Raw genomic sequence first — 19,443 nt, 5'->3', positions numbered from 1 at the left:
AAAAATATAATATATCAATATTATGTTTTAATTCTATAATTAAAGAGTATACAGCATAATTTAAAATCCAAAATTTTTCAAATTCTACTTTTTCATTTCTTTTAGTTTAAACAAAATTATTCTGTACATGATTTTTTAAAAAAAATCTATATATATATATATATATATATATATATATATATATATATGTATGTATGTATGTATGTATGTATATATGTATGAATGCGTATATGTAATGTATGTATTATGTAATATACGAATTTTTCGATAGAACGAATTTATAATGATACCAAATAATTATAAGCGTTTTGATTTATATTCTTTATTTAATTTTTATATTATGAATGTTTAATAATTATTATATAATTACTATACTAGTCAATATTTTTTTTCATAAAATTGTGTCACAAAATTACATTTTTTAATCATCAATATTTTAAATAAATTCATTTCAAAATATAGTTTTAATTAAGAACAAAATTAAAAACAAATTTAAATTTTTATTTCAAATATTTTTTATTCATATACCAACATATCATTATTATATAAAATATTATAAGTATATATTGATTGTTATTATAACATTTGTATATTATTATATAAAGAACCAAAATGGTCAATTGTATGTAAAATTGTTGTAAATATTATTAGTAATTGTAAGAGAATTATAAATATAATATATATATTCATAACATAATTAAAGTTTTTCTTTTTTTATATTTTTAATCCTTTTCCATACCATTTCCATAAATTATATAATAATAATAAATTATAAAATAATAAATTTATATTTAATAATATTATTATTTTTATAATTTTAAAATCTCTTTTATTACATAAGATAAAATTCTATAAATTTTATATTTTTTGATTGTATAAAAATTTAATTCTAAAAAAATATATAATAAATGATATATACAATCGTAAGAAAAGAAAAATTATAAAAGAAAAACAAAAACAATAAATATTTTAAATATATAATTGATTAATATTCAATAACAAATTATATTCATACTATTTTAGATTTTATTGAATTTCTAACTTAGCGCTTTTTGATACAGGAAATGATCAAACGGCGCACGCACCCGGATGCTGCGCGCGCATGCTGAATGAACTAACAAAGAGCACTTGACAAATTTCATTTTGCTATATTACGAATTAGATAGTTTATTTCCATATAATTTTAATAGAAATTTGTTTTCCATCGTAGCAAGTTTATTTATAGAATGATTTTTAAATAGAAATCGATCAAAAGATGGTCGACCAAATGATACCCTAAACGCGTAAGTTCCTGCGGGGTGGGCGAAGGACGCCATGACAGTCGTATTTTCTGTTAACTGCGAGCACGTATGCTCTTGCCAGCGTTTTCGTGAAATTCTTGCCCAGTTTGACATCTATCTGGATCAAAATTGGCAAGCCCGTTTCCTGAATTTGACAAACTTTGCTTGGAATATATTCTGGAAGTGGAGGGCGAGGGCGCGTGGCCATTATCAGGGATTTGCTTGTGGGTACCCGTGGCGAGGTGAGACGTCGAGAGGTGGCGAAAGGCGTCCCCCCCTGCGTCGGGACGCGCGTCTCCCTGTATACGAGACGGCCTAGGGCCGACGAAGCGAGATGCCAGAACCGCCGACGGCACCGTACACCACGTGAGTTCACTTTTCGAGCTCTCTTGATTACCACTTCGGCCCTCTTAAACAGTTCTGTAAATCCCCTTACCCCGAATCCCGAGGAACCTCCATCTTGTAGCCTCTTGTCCTCGTTCTACGAGTCACGATAATTGACGCGTCATATGCTTGAGACACCAGAAGATGGTGCCCGTGAACCCTCTCTTAAATACGAGAGGATATACGGCGAATCCTGGCAAATGTGGAAGCACAACTGCGTACTCATTCAAGTTGCTGGTACGCTAACATTTTAGTATTTCATTATCAATCTTTGCTGTCTTCAAAAGATGGTATCGGATGACTCACCCTTTCCCGCTCACTCGACAAAAAAGTCTTAAATATCTATGAGGTTAAATTAACTACTTTCTTTTTTCTTTAACATATCGATACTTTCTTTACTATATTAACCTAACATATGAGCATTATATAATGATAAGTATCCGCCCAATGATGTTCTGAGTTCATTGTATTCAGAAAGAGTTATTTCGCTTATTGATATTAAACCAATTGATTTCGAGGTTAAATCACAAGATTTATTTTACTAGACAATTCCAACGGTACAAAGGGCAATATAGTTATTTTAATATATATAAATATATATAATTATATATTATACTTTCTTCTATATTAATATTAATTTCAGTAATTTTTATTTTATAATTAATGAATATATATTATTAAATTTTATTTAAATATTTGTATAAAATATCAGTAATAAAAAATAATAATTTTGATTAAATTATTTTACAGGATGAAAAATGAAATATATCAAAAACATTTAATTAGCATCCTTCAGTGAATAAAAATGAATAGTGAGCAGCATGCATTGCCAGCGACTACGCAGGCACAACAAGAGGTAAGAATATTTTCAATACAGGCTATTTACCAAACCACAAATGCGCAACTAATATGTTAAACAGTTATAGTTTAAAAATACTATGAAATAAATTTGAAGTCTATATTCATTAAAAAATTCTTATAAATTTTAAATTTGAATTTATAATTTATAAATTTATAAATCAACAATTATATATATAATATATATGTATATATATAATGTATATATATATATATATATATACATATGATATTTTTTATTCTAATGCATTAATTCTTTTTATAGTATTTGTTACTATTTTTGTTTATAATTTTTATTTATGTCTGCTTATTTTTTTTGTGCAGTTTTATATAATGTATGATTATTTGTGTTTGGCACTAGAAATCAAAATTATATGTAGATAATAAAGTATTATATAAAATTTGTGATATTTTCTTTCTGAACTTAACTGCTTGTAGTAAATTTGTAAATGAAGTAGCTTTTGCTTGAATATTTTATATTTATCAGCTTGTTCTTTTTGCAATATAAATATTTATAAAGCATATTTTTTATATTAAATAAATCTCATATAAATAATATGAGTATTTATAATATTTATATGTATTGTGCTATAATGTTAGATAATGTTAGATATAAAAAAATATAAACATTTAAGATGTTTATTTTGTAATTTAGATTTAGATTTAATTTATTTTTAATTTTAATTTAGATTTAGATTTAATTTTAATTTTTGTTAAAATATAAATTTTATTTATAAGAATGGAAAATATTACTATGGTTGCACGAATTTAATAAAATTTAATTTATAGCTTTTGTAATGCTGAAAATAAATTTGGAAATTAGCGCATTTGTCGATTGGATTTAAGCCTGGTGCATGCTATTGCATGCTCTATCAATGTTGTACAAATGTTTGAATGTATATCGGTAGGATGTAAACGCGGGTCAAAGTGGTCGTCCTTCATACCCAGGTGGTTTGGCTACAGCAACCAGTCTTGGCAATGTAGGGAGTACCCCGCATTCATCCGCGGACCTGCGTGTAGGTACAGCTGTAGCGTTAGCCTCCTCGGTAGCTAAATATTGGGTCCTCACCAATCTCTTTCCTGGACCGCTACCTCAGGTCTCAGTCTATCATCATTCCCACCACAACTCCTCACATAGGAGTAGTGGAAGTGGAGAGGCATCTTCCAAAGAACCAACCTCTTCATTGAATCAAGAAATGGCGTTGACTTCCAATTCGCATCATCAGTCAACACCTACACATCATCATCATCAATCTTCAGTTAGCAGTAGCAGTCATCATAGTTCTTTACAACCAAATCCACAGGTTTGTTTTCTTAGAGATATGTGATGACTAGTTATTGAGTGTAGCTTATAAATGACCCAGGTTTAGTATCTGCATTTGCAGGAGTGTGGTAATATACTGTGATATACTATAATACTATAAGTGTGAGTAGAAAGTAAAATTGCTTGTAATACATACACATGGAATGCTTGCACATTTATAATTTAAAATATTGCTTTTACATTATATTTTTTTTTATATTATTTTTTCTTTTTAATATTTCATATATAATTATATGCTAATTGTTATAAATATATGTATTTATGTATGTATGTATGTATGTATGTATGTATGTATGTATGTATGTATGTATGTATGTATGTATGTATGTATGTATGTAGGTACGTACGTACGTACGTACACACACACACACACACACACACACAGATACTATTTTCAACTGTTGCATTTATTATTTAATTTATAATAATTTATAAAATGAAAAGAATATAAATAAAAAATATATTTTATTATTAATTTGATGATATTTTAAACTTATTTAATTGTTTATTTATAATTTATTTATATCAAGAAAGAATATGATAATTTTTTTTATTTGTATTTTATTTAGCAGATACCAGTTTCTCTACCAGGCCTTAATTTAGACGGAGCACATATACCTGCCAGTGTCAGTCATTTACAGGCAGCACATGCACAAATGCAACAACAAATGCAGGCAGCCCAACAGCAACAGCTGCATCAGCAGCAACAACCTCAACAACAACAACAACAACAACAGCAACAGCAATCTCATCATCAAATACAAAATCATCAAAATGCTCAGAATAGTGGACCAACTGCACATAATCAAAACGCACAGAGAGATGATAATAAAGTGAAAGATGAAGGTGGAAGTTGCACGACTGAACGTTGCAGTGACAATCAAGTTCACTGTCAAGTTCAATGTGATCTCCAATTACAAACGTCTCAAGATTTGCAACAAAGTCTTATGCAACAACAACAGCAACAGCAACAAATTGGTGTGAATATAAGTGGAAATTCATCAAGTGAAAGTGGAAGTCAAAATAATACAGAAAAGCCTGAGAAAGAAAAAGAACTACGTCAATTAAACATGACGCAGTACGTTCATACAATTTACATATATATATTAAATTCAATAATTTTTGTAATTTGATAAATGATATTATATAATGTTTATGTAGATTTCAAGTGCCAGATTTAAAACCAGGAGGTCATATGATGGATGTAAGAACAGCTGATGGTTCAGTTGTAAAAATTAGTGCTGGAAATGAACAAGATTTAGCAAAAACGCTTGGTGTTGAAATGGTGCAAAATATGTATAAGGTGAGAAATAATATATTATAAAGTGTAGAACATATTTTATATACAGTTACACAATTTTTATTATTTTCTACAGGTAAATGTCGAGGATATTAATCAACTTTTAGCATATCATGAAGTATTTGGGAAATTACAAAGTGAAATAGCAGCCGGTACAACCTTAGTTGGAAGTACAGTTCCTACCCAAACAGTTACCACTATACAAAATGGAACTCCAATTGTACAACAAGTTCAATTAAATAAATTCGATATTAAATCAAGTGATGGTGAAGCTACACCAGGACCAAGCGCTTCGCCTGTATCAGTTGGGAGTCATGCATGTGAAATATGTGGAAAAATTTTTCAATTTCGCTATCAACTTATTGTTCATCGTCGATACCATACAGAAAGAAAACCTTTTACTTGTCAGGTATGTAATAAATATTTTTAACTTCTTGTTTTATTTAATTTTTATTAAATAGGGATAATTTAAAATTCTTTGAAATTTTTAGGTGTGTGGAAAGGCCTTTTTAAATGCAAATGACTTAACCCGACATGGAAAGTGTCATTTAGGTGGATCTATGTTTACTTGTACAGTTTGTTTTCATGTATTTGCAAATGCACCATCTTTAGAACGTCACATGAAACGACATGCTACCGATAAACCGTATAATTGTACCGTATGTGGAAAAAGTTTTGCAAGAAAAGAACATTTAGATAATCATACACGTTGTCATACTGGAGAAACACCTTACAGGTAAATTTATTTTATTTTATTGAAATTCATATAAATTAATAAAAATAATTATAAAAGATAAATTCAAAATATTTATATTTTATTTTGTTATTTTAATATTTCGAATTTTTAATTTGAATTCAACTTTAATTTAAATAAATAATTTATCATATTCATTTAGTATTTAATCTTAAATATTAGTATTATAATTTCTAATTAGTATTATATCTAATTAGTATCATAATAGCAATATACAATATATTAATATTATTAATAATATTTGTGGAAAATATTTAGAAAATCGATTTCAGAAATTGAAACAAACATAATTTGAATTATTTATTAAATTAATATTATAGTTAATTTAATAATTAATTTAAATTTATATTAAATGAAAACAGACGAATGGAATAGCAATATGATAAAAATAAATTTCATTCTATTTTATCTAATGCATATTCATCTAATACAAACTTCAATTACTTATAATTTAATAAATAAATCTTAATTAGTATTTTTATAATCAACTTTTTGCGTATGTTTAGCTTTTAGAATTGAATTATAAATATGAATGCATGTGAGCACAATTTTTAATTATTTATTTAAGTAGAAATAAAATTGAAATTATTTTATAATTTATAGATGCCAATATTGTTCAAAAACATTTACTAGAAAAGAACATATGGTAAATCATGTTCGTAAACATACGGGTGAAACTCCTCATCGATGTGATATTTGTAAAAAGAGTTTTACTCGCAAAGAACATTTTATGAATCATGTTATGTGGCATACGGGCGAAACTCCTCATCATTGTCAAGCTTGTGGCAAGAAATATACACGTAAAGAACATCTCGCAAATCATATGCGTTCACATACCAATGATACACCATTTCGCTGTGAAATATGCGGTAAGTATTTTATTTTTCCAATAATTTAAAATATTACATATACATATATTATATACATCATATATATATATACATAATATACTATTTACATACAATTTCTTATATATTATAATTTATATTTCAATAAGTATTTTATATGCTATGCATAAAAAGTCATTGAAATAATTTTAACAATATATTATTTTTTTAAATTTCAAGATCATTTTCATTATTTTAAATTTTATATTATATATCAAATTTATTTAAAATATTAATCATTAATAATAATATAATTTTTATTTTTAGCATTTTTGATAAAATTTTGATTCTTTATTTTATCATATATTAATGTCAAAAAATAATATTATTCTATGAAAATAAATATAAAAAATAAAAATATAAAAAATTAATATAAATCTTTAATATATGGTATAATTTAAAACTTATTAGTGTATTGATTTTTTATATGAATTTTGTTTAATCAAAATTTAAAATCTTTTAATAAAGTGATCTTGAAATTTTTATAATGATATAAAAAAAGATAAATATTATGTATTTGTGAAATTCAATTTTTTTTTAACAATTTTTTAATAAACAAATATAATAATTAAAAATATAGATTATCCAATGTGTAACTATATGAAAAGAAATTTAATACAGAATAAAATTCGAATATTCATTTTAATATGATATATATCAAATATATAATATATATCAAAATTTTCTCAAAATATAAAATATATAATATATTATGTATAAATGATTAAATTTAGAGAAAATTTTTTTAAACTCTTATTATAAAAATTGATTATAGAACTATTTTTACTATTACTTAATAGATATCCAAAAATATTCAAAAAAATTCAATTTATTCATTCTAAAAATTTACTAACTAAAAATAGTTATTTAAAAAAATAATCTATATATAAAATGATAATATTAAATTGATCAATATTATCATTATATAATATAATTATATAACGTTTTTTTTTTATAAATCGAAACATAATAGTTAATGGGGCGATTCCAAAACATTTTTAAAATTAATGATAAAGAATTATATAGAATGTAATATTATTAGTCAAATTTTACTTTTGCTTCAAAAATATCTGTCATATATATTATGATCGAACATAATGAAATAAGTTTATAATATGCATGAAAACAATTTTTAATTCTATTTCTTTAATATAGTATTTTTTATAATTAAGGTAAATTCCAACTTCAAATATTGATTGATAATTAATATTTTAATATTCAAAGAATTATTTTATTACTATATAAATATAGATATTAAAAAAATATCAATTTGATAGAATAATATTAATATATAAAATAATATTAAATATATAAAATATTTTAGTAACAAATAACTGAAATATTTATATATCTTTTTTTATATTTTTCATTTAAAATTAATTATATTTCTTATGCATTTGATCTATTAGATTTGTTAAGAATATTCAAAAATAAATAGTAAAAAAATACTATATTAAAGTATATTAAAAAAATAAATAATAAAAAAATATTCTTTAAAATTCTATATTTATATTTTTATCTATGTTTTTAATATAGTATAATATTAATAATTCATAAATAAAAATGCACATATTTATAATTCATAAATAAAATGCATATAATTGGGCAGATAATGATTCTACGTTTAAAACTTTGTTTTGGTTAAATTGTATTTGAAAATTTTTCAAATTAACTGCGAATTTAACTAATTCTGGATATATATGATTTGAGTAGTACGTTTATTCTATATGTATAAATATAATTATAAATATTTGGAATAAAATTCCATTTCAAGATTGTTTCTTGAGGAAATTAAATTTAAAAATTCAAAAATAAATATATTTAAAAAATAGTATTTTATACAAATATTGACTAACATTTAATTTCAATCTTTTTGAAAAGAATTTGAATAAAATTTTATTTTTAAATTTTTTTATTTAACATTTATTATTACGGATGTAAAATAATTAATCAATTAATAATTCTCTCATATTTAAGAATTTTTATTGTTTTTTTACATTTAATAAATTTTCAAATTTACTTTTAAGGAAAAGCAATAAAAAAAATATTAAATCTTTTTTCGACATTTTTCTTCATATAAAATCATTCTCCATCTTGTTTGTTTTAACCATTCTTGTGCAATTATTTACGTTAATATTTAGATATTATCTTATTATTTTTGAATTTGTTATTTTTTATGGGAAAGAATTATTTAAATATCTCATTGCAATATCTCTTTTCATATAATATATGAAAATATGAATTATAAATAATTATTATAAATACATTATATATAAATACATTAATATAAATACATTTGTAAATTTATTTAAACAGGTTTTAAAGAGAAAAATATTATATAAAAAATTCTTTTAATTACAAAATATTTAAATATAGTTATCAAATAAAAAAATAAATTATAAAATTCATATTTTTTTTTATAAATTTTATAAGCAAATATTTCTTTGTCTAAAAGTATTTCTTTGTGTAAAATAAGATATTTATAGTATTTATTAGTATTTTGAAAATATAACACAAATTTGTTTAAATTCTATTTTACAAATAAATATTATATATATTTTTGTCATATTATGACAAAAATTGTTTATATATTTACAAACTTAAATAGTATATATTTTATATCATAAGCAATATAATATCGTATAAATTAATGTTGATAAATGTTGTACATAATAATATTGAAAATGTTATTGAATATTTATTATTAATTTATCTTTTTAATTTATTTTGCAATTAAATATAAAAATACTAAAAAAATAAATTCGAAAAAATAATTATAATAATAATATTGTATTTATCTATCGCTTGTCATAAGTCGCGCATTTTTTTACAGAAACAATTTTTTAATGACCTTCGAATTATTAACATATTTTGATCAACTTATATTATTTTTTTTTAGTATCCGTTACTATCAGTAACAGATTATTTGTCGCCATATGTCTATACTTTTACCACATACTTCGATGTCATGATTTATTTCATAAATCTAAGTGATTGGTATTGCAAACAAGTTTGTTCAATAAGATTTTTTCAATTTTATTTTCTTATTCAATTTCATAAACTTTTCAAACTTTTATTTTCGATCATAATTCTTTTAATCAATTAATTTAATAAATAGTAATTTAAATACATTAATTCAATTCACATATTCAAATTTAAATATATTAAGATTTTCTTCGAGAATTTGTTTTATATATATATATATATGATCTCTGAAAATTAATCATTATCCCTGATAATGAATTATAACAGAATTCGATAATTAATAAAGGATAATTATTCACTTTTTTTTCTTTTTTATCTGATATATCATAATTTAATAATAATTCAATAATCATTCAATTTATTGTAATATTAAGATTTTTATTATAGATATATTCTTAAATTTCGAACGATATTTTGCATATTCAATTTATTAAAGATATTTCTAATATGGAAATAATAAATTTTCTGTGTGCCATATATTATGTATAATCATTTTATTTTATATTTATTAAAAATATGAAAAATATAAAGTTTTTGATATAAATATATAATGATATAATGTAAAAAATGATATATATATTATATATAAATATATATATATATATATATATATGTATTGTTAATATTATTCTATATTTTATTTTTAATTACATAATATTAAATTACAAAAAGAAAGTTTTTAATTCTTAAAAAAATAAATATGTTAGAATATAAAAGCATATTATAAATATTATTTATAAATATTTACGGCATTATCTTTGTACATGTAAATTTAATTTTATATTAAAATATTCTTTTTAATTTTTTAATTTAAATAATAAAAATTGTTTATTTATTTTATATAATTATAAAATAATATTTAAAAATTATTCAACAATTTTTAACGATTTATTGATTTTTATTATAATTATTATGTTTATAATTTCGTAATTATTTCATAATTTATAATCTTGAGATATTATAGAAAATTATAAATAATATAATATCTTAATTTAATATTTATCATATTTTATAATAGAAACTTCATCGTTTTTTTTTTTTTTTTTTTTTTTTTTTTTTTTTTTTTTTTTTTTTTTTTTTTTCATTTTTTTGCATGATTAATTATATATAATCATTTATGTAATCCTTCAAAGTTCATCTCTTTTTCAATCCATTTATCTTTGTGAAATTATTACTGAATAAAACATCAGCCAAAACATATATTAAATTTTGAAAATATCATTCATAAGTCAGTTATTTTAAATAAAAATTGAATATTTTACTCTTGTTCTGAAATTCCCTTCTTCGAAATAAAATATACATAATAAATATATAGATAGATAATAAAAACTTTTCACGATAATGCTTTTTTGTTCATGTTTCATCATATATTCTTTGAATCTCAATTGCAAACTCTGCAATTTTTAATTTTGTAATACTGTGATTTACAAATCTTATTTCTAAGAAATTATTATATATTCAATTTAATTAAAATTTAATTAAATATAAATTGTACATACTCCGTTCATTATCCATTCTTATTTATCATTTTCTCACATTATTTTATATTTTCATTTGCTTAAATTTACGTATATTCGTTTTATTTTCGTATAATTCATTTTTCCATACTTATTTAAATTTATAATATATATTTTTTTATATATTTTTCAGTAAAACATTGTAAAATACAAAGATAGTGCCAATTGCAATATTCAGAAACAATAGTCGATTGTAACAATTTTTGATTATATAAAATTAAATAAAATACAAGAGAAAAATACAATCTTTGTTTATCTCTAACGTTTTCATCGTTTAGATCGATAAAATTTTACTAAAGAATTAATCATCTTGGAATCGTCCCATATATGTATGTACATGTTATATATTTATATATTTAAAAGTTTAATTACAGTCTTTCATATTACAGTTTAATCAAAACATTCGTGTTTTTTTTTTTTTTTTTTTTTTTTTTTTTTTTTTTTTTTTTTTTTTTTTTTTTTTCCCTTTTTTTTGGTTCTTTTATCGCTGCGAATACAGGTAAGTCGTTTACGAGAAAGGAGCACTTCACGAACCACATAATGTGGCATACGGGTGAGACGCCGCACCGCTGTGATTTCTGCTCGAAGACATTCACACGAAAGGAGCATCTTTTGAACCACGTTCGCCAGCACACGGGTGAGTCTCCACACCGATGCGGCTTCTGCTCCAAATCGTTCACCAGAAAGGAACACCTTGTTAACCACATCCGCCAACACACAGGTGAGAGCGGTTGGCAGATGTCCACTTCACGGACAACCGATTGTAATATTTGTCTCTAAGAGTAGTAGTTTTATACGTGATTAGAAAAATATTTAGTTAAGAAACACGAAATTTAGGTTACTTATCATATTCACCATATTCATATAATAACGTATCATGTAACACATTATACCGAAAATTTGTTCGTGTATTCGTCTAAATCTAAATCAATCCATTGTCTAATGTCCTAATTGCATCGAAAAAAAAAAAAATAAGATCGTTCAAGTGCATTTTGCTTTCAAACGCACAAATACACGCATATAAAGTCACTCGATTTCGCTTCTATCCGATTTTTAGATATGATTTGCATATTTGCATGAGAATAAAATAGACATTCGTTCGTGTACATATTTCTTTCCTATCTTTTCCTTTTTTTTTTCTTTTTTTCTTTTTTGCTTTTTGTTTTTCAATTTTTATATATTATAGAATCATATATATAATAATATATCGGGAGATAATGCGTTCATCGTTCGTGCATAACAATTCACATTGTGTCTAACTAGCAATTAGCTTTGACCGATCACGATTATCCTATTTCATCATCGAATCCTATAGAGACATTTACTGTTCTGCCTAATACACCGCTCTCATACATGCTTTTTATTAACTATTTCAGAACCTTCTTGCTAAACAAAACGTTCTTATAATGCCTTTACATTGCAGAGACTTTTTTATTACTTCTTGTTATTATTTTTTTTTCTTTTTTGTTTCTTTTTTTATATTTAAAATTTATGCGTAGTTCCATTTTCATTTTCATTTCATTTCGTAGGTAGTAAAATCTTAACAAGATTTAATTTAATATAAAAATATATATATATAATCATGTTATAAAATAGCGGTTTATAATTCTTTCTTATTTCTTGTTATTTTTTAAGCATTCAAAGTTTTAACATCTTAAATATACTGTTATACGAATTTAATTTTTCATCGATGCAACGTATAGAAAAAATAATATTAAATACTAAGTAGTTCAGTATATTTTACTTTACATTTATTTATACTTTATATTATTGTAAAAATAATTAAAATTAATTATGATAAAAATCTATTTTAAAAGATTAATTTTTTTATCTTTTATTTTTTATATTTATTTATAATTCTTAAAGAATTCAAAAATATTAATTAAATAAAAAATAATAAATTTTAAATAAATTTTAGAAATTCATGATATTAAAAAATATTTTAAAACATATATATAATCGATGCATATATATTTAATAAAACAAATTGATGATTATATAAATTAAACTTCAATTAAATTATTTATTTATAGCTTTTCCAATATAAATAGAAACAAAGAAATGTCTTGAAATATATAATATATATAATAAAATGTTTTAAATAAAAGTTGGAGAACATTAATATTTATTTGATATTTTAATGATCTTAATATATGTACACTTTAATGACACAGATCTTTTTTTAATAATTTAATACGTTATATATATTTCTATAAATTCAAAATATAATATTGATCAATATATCGAAAAATAAATGTAATGATAAGTAAACATTTGATGTATATTTTTATCCATAAGACAATAAAAATTTAACAATATATTTCAAGATAAATGAACATTATGATTTTAATATAAATCATATTGATCTATTAAATAAACAATTGTATAATGTTATTAAAAAAGATTATTAAAAGATGTAATTATATAATAGAAATAAATTCATGTATAATTATACACATGGATATAATAAAATAAAATAAAAATATATATGTATTGAAATATTCCAATAAGTAAAGATAATCCAATGTAATCCAATTTTAATTTAAAAAAATATATATATATTTTTTTATTTTTTTTTTCTTTCTTTTAAATTTTATTTAAGATTATATGATTTATAATTAACCATAAAATTTGAAAGATATCTAAAAGTTTGTTATTTATATATTGCAATATTAAAAAATCAAAATCGAAGATTAATGTGATTGTTAAATATATGTGTGTATATATATATATATATATATATATATATATGTCTAAATATTTTTATCTATATGTTGCATCGAGAAAAATTGATTGAATCGTATAAAATTAATCATGATTAATTGAAAAAGTAAAAGTCACGGTATCGTTGCTTAATGTTGTGCAGGAGAGACGCCCTTCCGCTGTCAGTACTGTCCGAAAGCATTTACGCGGAAGGATCATCTGGTGAACCATGTCAGGCAACACACGGGTGAGTCACCGCACAAGTGCCAGTATTGCACCAAATCCTTCACGAGGAAGGAACATTTGACAAATCACGTGCGTCAACACACAGGCGAATCGCCACATCGATGCCACTTCTGCTCCAAGTCATTTACTCGTAAGGAGCATTTGACGAATCATGTGCGAATCCATACTGGTGAATCACCGCATAGGTGTGAATTCTGTCAGAGAACGTTCACCAGGAAAGAACATCTAAATAATCATCTCCGTCAACATACTGGAGATTCATCGCACTGTTGCAATGTATGCTCGAAACCATTTACAAGAAAGGTAAGTTTCAATTACGGATATATATTTATTCTAGATAAATAAAATATAGAATATTCTATTTAAAAAAAATATATAGAAAACAAAATAAAATTTGTTCATATATAATTTTGTTTTCAAGGAAATTTACTTTAAATAATTGCTTGATAAGTATAAATGTAATTACGTTTTAATATAGTAAACTTCACTGTATATTTATATTTGTATTTATTATTCAAGTAATATTCATATTTATTATTTTTTAATATATATTTAATATAATACTTATTTATTATTATTGAAAATATAAAAAAAGTAAATATTGAAATAGATTAAATATTAAAATATTAAATTGCATTTTCACAGAAACAATAAAGAATTTTTTTTTATAATTTCCTTATGTCAATTACAAAAATATAAAATTTTATTTAAAAATTTATATGTAATCTTATAGAATATTTTTTAAATAATTATGAAATAATTATCATTATATATATATATGTTCATCATAATATGTTCCTTGATATTATGCAAATATTTTCTTATTTTTAATGTATATACATATAAGTAAAATGTTTAAAATAGCAACATAAAATGTTTTATTTGTTATATAATTATATAATTAATAGAAGTATAGAAAATATGAATATTCGAATGAATGATAAATATTTAAAAAGTACAATGTTTTAAAGATATCGTCCATTGTTAATAAAACATTATGTTTCATTCAATTCATAAGTTTTCAATTTTCTGATATCTAGATTTATTCGAAATCATATTTTTTATTTCTTCTTTACTTCATGTTTGATATCAATAAATATTACAATTTTAAGAAATAAATTTTTTTAATTATCATTCATTATTTGATTTGTGTCTACTTGTTGCTGACAAAAAATGCAGTTTCGAAATCGAAATAAAATCCAAATGTTGCTTATTACATTACTTTAATATTTTTAAAAATTTATGTTTTCTGGAAATATTTGGAAATAAGTTTCTCATTACTCTTTCAATGAAATCGCAGTTTAAATTTCACTCTATTTCACTCTATATTATTATTGTCATAATACGATAATTATTACATAATCTCATCAAAACGTTTTAAATTTTTTGTTATAGGAACATCTCGTAAATCATATGCGATGTCATACTGGTGAACGTCCGTTTGTATGCACAGAATGTGGTAAAAGTTTCCCCTTAAAGGGTAATTTACTTTTCCATATGCGTTCGCACAATAAAGGCAGTAATGCCGAGAGGCCGTTTCGTTGCGATCTTTGCCCAAAAGACTTTATGTGCAAAGGGCATTTAGTATCTCACAGACGATCGCATTCGGATGAACGACCTCATAGTTGTCCAGATTGCGGAAAAACATTTGTTGAAAAGGGCAATATGCTCAGACATTTGAGGAAACACGCGGCAGAAGGACCACCAACTCAAGTTAGTACTCCTTCTGCAATTCCTCAGTCCGGTGTTTTGCCGATTCCGGCAGCAGCAGTTCTTGTCGGCCATCCTTTGGCGCCTCCTGCACCACCTGTAGTGCCACAACACACTGTAGTTGTGCCTACTCCACCAGGTGTATTGACCTCCTATTAAACCAAATCAAGAGAGCAAGCATGTAAAGGAAAAACAAAAAAAAAGCATTTTTCATAAGAAGAGAAAGTGAGTGTATACATGATGAATGTCTGTGTTTGTTGATCAATGAAAGTGCACCGTTTGACTGTTTTCTTTTTTCTTCTTCTTTCTTTTTCTTTTTCTTGTTCGACTGTTTTTTCTCTAAAACGGAAGAAGAAAAAGATTGTTGAAACTTGCAGTTTCTACGGGCACGAAAGTGAATTGATTGATAAGCGATAAGTGTTGTTATGCGATAGAAAGATCGTTATGAATCGTGACTACAACGCCCCATTGTTCACGTTTCAAACGTTTTTATCGCAATACTCGTCTGTTGCTAAATACAGAAAAAACGAGAGAAAGATTTATATGAACTTCATCAGTTTTGAAGAGTTAATCGTGCTGCTACGAACAATAGCAGTGTATTATCCAAAGTTTGAATTTTTTTGTTTCTGTTTTTTTCTTTTTTTTTTTTTTTTTTTCTCTTTTTTCTTTTTTTTTCTTCTTTTCTTTTGTATAATAAATATAATAGATCTTTTATGAAGAGAAAGAATATTCATTGTGTTATCGAATTCCGTGCGTTGAATGTCGTTGCGTTAGAATCGATGCTCGGGTCTTTGCGATTCGATAATGGGCACACATAACTTTGCTATTAATTCGAATGTAATTAAAACTAACTGCGGTAAGATATAACGCTGTATTAGTTTTATACAATAATTTCGTATAAAGAAGAGAGAAACAAAAAAGAAAAAGTAACGAAATTAATGTATTTGCTAGTTAAAAAAAAATAAAATTCAGCGTAATATAATGTAATATACGATATACCTCTGAAAGATTGTATAATCGTAATTTAAAAGATTTATCGGGTAGTTTGCTTGGAGTACAAAGTGTATTTGTGATTCAAATTATGTGCAGTTTTCTATACTTTCTGTTAAATTAAATCTCATATATTTTATAAAAAATTTTTTTATTTATATAAAAAAATTTCTTATATAAAAAATCGTTATTGGAAATGATTATAAAATTATATTTACATCCACCACTTTATTCATTATTAATCATTTTGCATTAAAATACATTTTGTACTATTACTTCTATAAAGCAAAAATTGGCTAATTTCGTTAAATATGGAGTGGTATTTCTTATTTCTAATCATAGATATCTTTAAGATTATAATTCTGAAAAAGATTTTTTTCTATTTTAAACAAAAAGCATTATAAGTTTGCTTTTTCTATATATTTGTCTCTAGCAATAGAGAAACATTTCTATACAAAATCTAATATCATAATAATAAATATATCATTTTATTATTTCTGTAAAAAGAATTTACGTAAACGTGAAAAAGATAACAATATATTATAATAATTATTATTCGATTTATTTAAATATCTGTGTTTACTTATTTGGCGTGTAGTTTTCTTTAATAAAAAAAAATTATATTTAAAAGAAGCACTTTAAAAAAACGATTGATTAGTATGGATTGTTTTATTAAAACGGATCCGGATATCGAATTAAAATATCGTGTCAATTGTCCGTTTTAACTATAGTCAATTGTTTTCTCTTTTTTTTTTAACTCTTCTTGTTTAATTATAATTATCGTAATCGAGTGCAATATATTTTTGTGAACTTCATTAAAGCGTTTACCCGCAGCAAATACCAAGTTTTAATACATCAGATCTTAAATAATAAAAGAAATAAACGAAAAAAAAAAATCAGACGATAGCAATTCAATACTTTTTTATGTATAAATATAGGGACAAATTTTGATCATTTTGATTTTTTAAATTAATTTTAAATGTTTAACAATATTTATGTTTCACTTTTGAAAAAGAAAAATATTATTATCTCTAGCGATCTTGTAAGGCCATGTATTTCATATTTACATATTAAGGGTAAAAGATAAAAATATCGTAAGCTTGGTTTTGCGACAATGTTGTTTAATGCTTTAAGTTACCTGAATATATCGTATATATTTGAAAGATCATTTGACACCAAATTTTTAAAATGTAAAACAAAAAAAAAGTAAAAAAAAAAATCTTACAATCGCATATTAACGATTGTTGCATTATCAAGCTTATCCTAATTATGTATAATATTATAATGATAACAACTACTGAAATATAGACATGAAAAAGATGATAAATTTATTAACGCGCGTGCATGCGTCATATGGAGTTAAATGTACGATATCGTTCATCGCTCCGTAGAAATCTAGATTAATATATTACGATAAATATATCTAAGTATATCCAAACAGTTAGATATTACGTACTATTTAAAAAAAAAAAGAAAAAAAACAAGAAAGAAAAAAATAATGAGGGAAAAATTAATGAATATTACAGGGTCACTTTATCAGTGACACACAAAATATATGTCACATATGGAGCATAAAATTTTCATATTATATTCGTAGAAAAAGAAAAAGAGATATATAAAGAAAACGAGAAATGCTAATAGAAAGGAAACATATAAAGTATGCGTTGTGCAAAGATACATCTAGAGAGGAGAAACAAATATATATATGTATAATATATATTGCTCATGCGTATATACATTATGTATATATATGTTGTACACGACATGAATATGAAAAAGAGATAAAGAAAATTATGATGCCGTACCGAAAATACTTGATACAAGTAATTTTTCCAACAATACATGTAAAGAATTCCTCTACAATTTATTCGTGGCATCGCTCCTTGTAATTTGCTAAAAAGTCTAACAAGGAATAAATAGAAATAATGTTTATATGAATAATTATTATTATCTTATTATTATTGATAATATTATTATTATTATTATTATTATTATTATTATTATTATTATTATTATTATTATTATTATTATTATTATTATTATTATATTGATAAAATTATACGTTACAAGAATAAAATTAAGAGTTGGTTCATGCTTTTAAAAGATTTAGTTTCGTGCTTGTTCTAAAAATAGCAAGCAAATATCAGATCCAATCGTTCCCTTTGAATCAAAGCGACTTTATAAAATATATTAGTGAAATAGATATTATTTTATTTTTTCACTAACAATTACGATTTGTTATTTTTGTGTATAATTTTTAATAAAATTTCTATCTAAATGATCTTATATTTCCTGACAGAGATAAAAATCATTTGAATGGAAACGCTTTGATTCAAAGTGAAGTATGATGGTGAAGGAAAAAATTCAAAATATGATTTACTTTAGATAGAATGAAATATGTATAGAATTTTATTATGCACCATTGTAATATTATGTATCCCAGTTGTGACACAATATACACTGGTGTTATGTTAAATGTGAATATTACGTGTTCTGTCTTATATG

At 23.3% G+C, this 19,443-nt stretch overlaps 1 protein-coding gene across 11 annotated transcripts; it reads left to right on the top strand.

The window, feature by feature from the left end:
- Positions 1–1,029: 1,029 nt before the first annotated feature.
- On the top strand, positions 1,030–18,546 carry LOC409470 (zinc finger protein 271). 11 transcript variants are annotated; one of them, XM_016915165.2, is made up of 12 exons: positions 1,031–1,646; positions 2,415–2,520; positions 3,431–3,538; positions 3,620–3,826; positions 4,416–4,924; positions 5,008–5,149; positions 5,223–5,555; positions 5,638–5,882; positions 6,504–6,769; positions 11,789–12,010; positions 14,156–14,541; positions 15,634–18,546. In XM_016915165.2, exons 2-12 carry the CDS (start codon positions 2,470–2,472, stop codon positions 16,105–16,107), a joined length of 2,943 nt encoding a protein of 980 aa, XP_016770654.1. In that variant the 5' UTR covers positions 1,031–1,646; positions 2,415–2,469; the 3' UTR covers positions 16,108–18,546. The 11 variants fall into 11 exon arrangements, with proteins under 11 accessions (XP_006562453.1, XP_016770654.1, XP_006562454.1 ...); XM_006562391.3 differs by having other exon boundaries at positions 3,431–3,826; positions 14,156–14,239; positions 14,324–14,541; XM_006562390.3 differs by having other exon boundaries at positions 1,030–1,646; positions 3,431–3,826; positions 11,789–11,926.
- Positions 18,547–19,443: the final 897 nt, after the last annotated feature.

The sequence above is a fragment of the Apis mellifera genome, linkage group LG11, assembly GCF_003254395.2.
Source record: "Apis mellifera strain DH4 linkage group LG11, Amel_HAv3.1, whole genome shotgun sequence".
In the NCBI taxonomy this organism is placed as follows: domain Eukaryota; kingdom Metazoa; phylum Arthropoda; class Insecta; order Hymenoptera; family Apidae; genus Apis; species Apis mellifera.
Note: the sequence above shows the minus strand (reverse complement) of the source record. Positions and strands in the feature narration are given on the sequence as shown.

Coding starts and splice junctions, on each gene's coding strand:
- LOC409470 (XM_006562386.3), top strand. CDS start 2,470: ATGAATAGTGAGCAGCATGCATTGCCAGCGACTACGCAGGCACAACAA. Junction 4,925..5,007: donor CGTCAATTAAACATGACGCA/GTACGTTCATAC, acceptor ATGTTTATGTAG/ATTTCAAGTGCCAGATTTAA. Junction 14,542..15,633: donor CGAAACCATTTACAAGAAAG/GTAAGTTTCAAT, acceptor TTTTTGTTATAG/GAACATCTCGTAAATCATAT.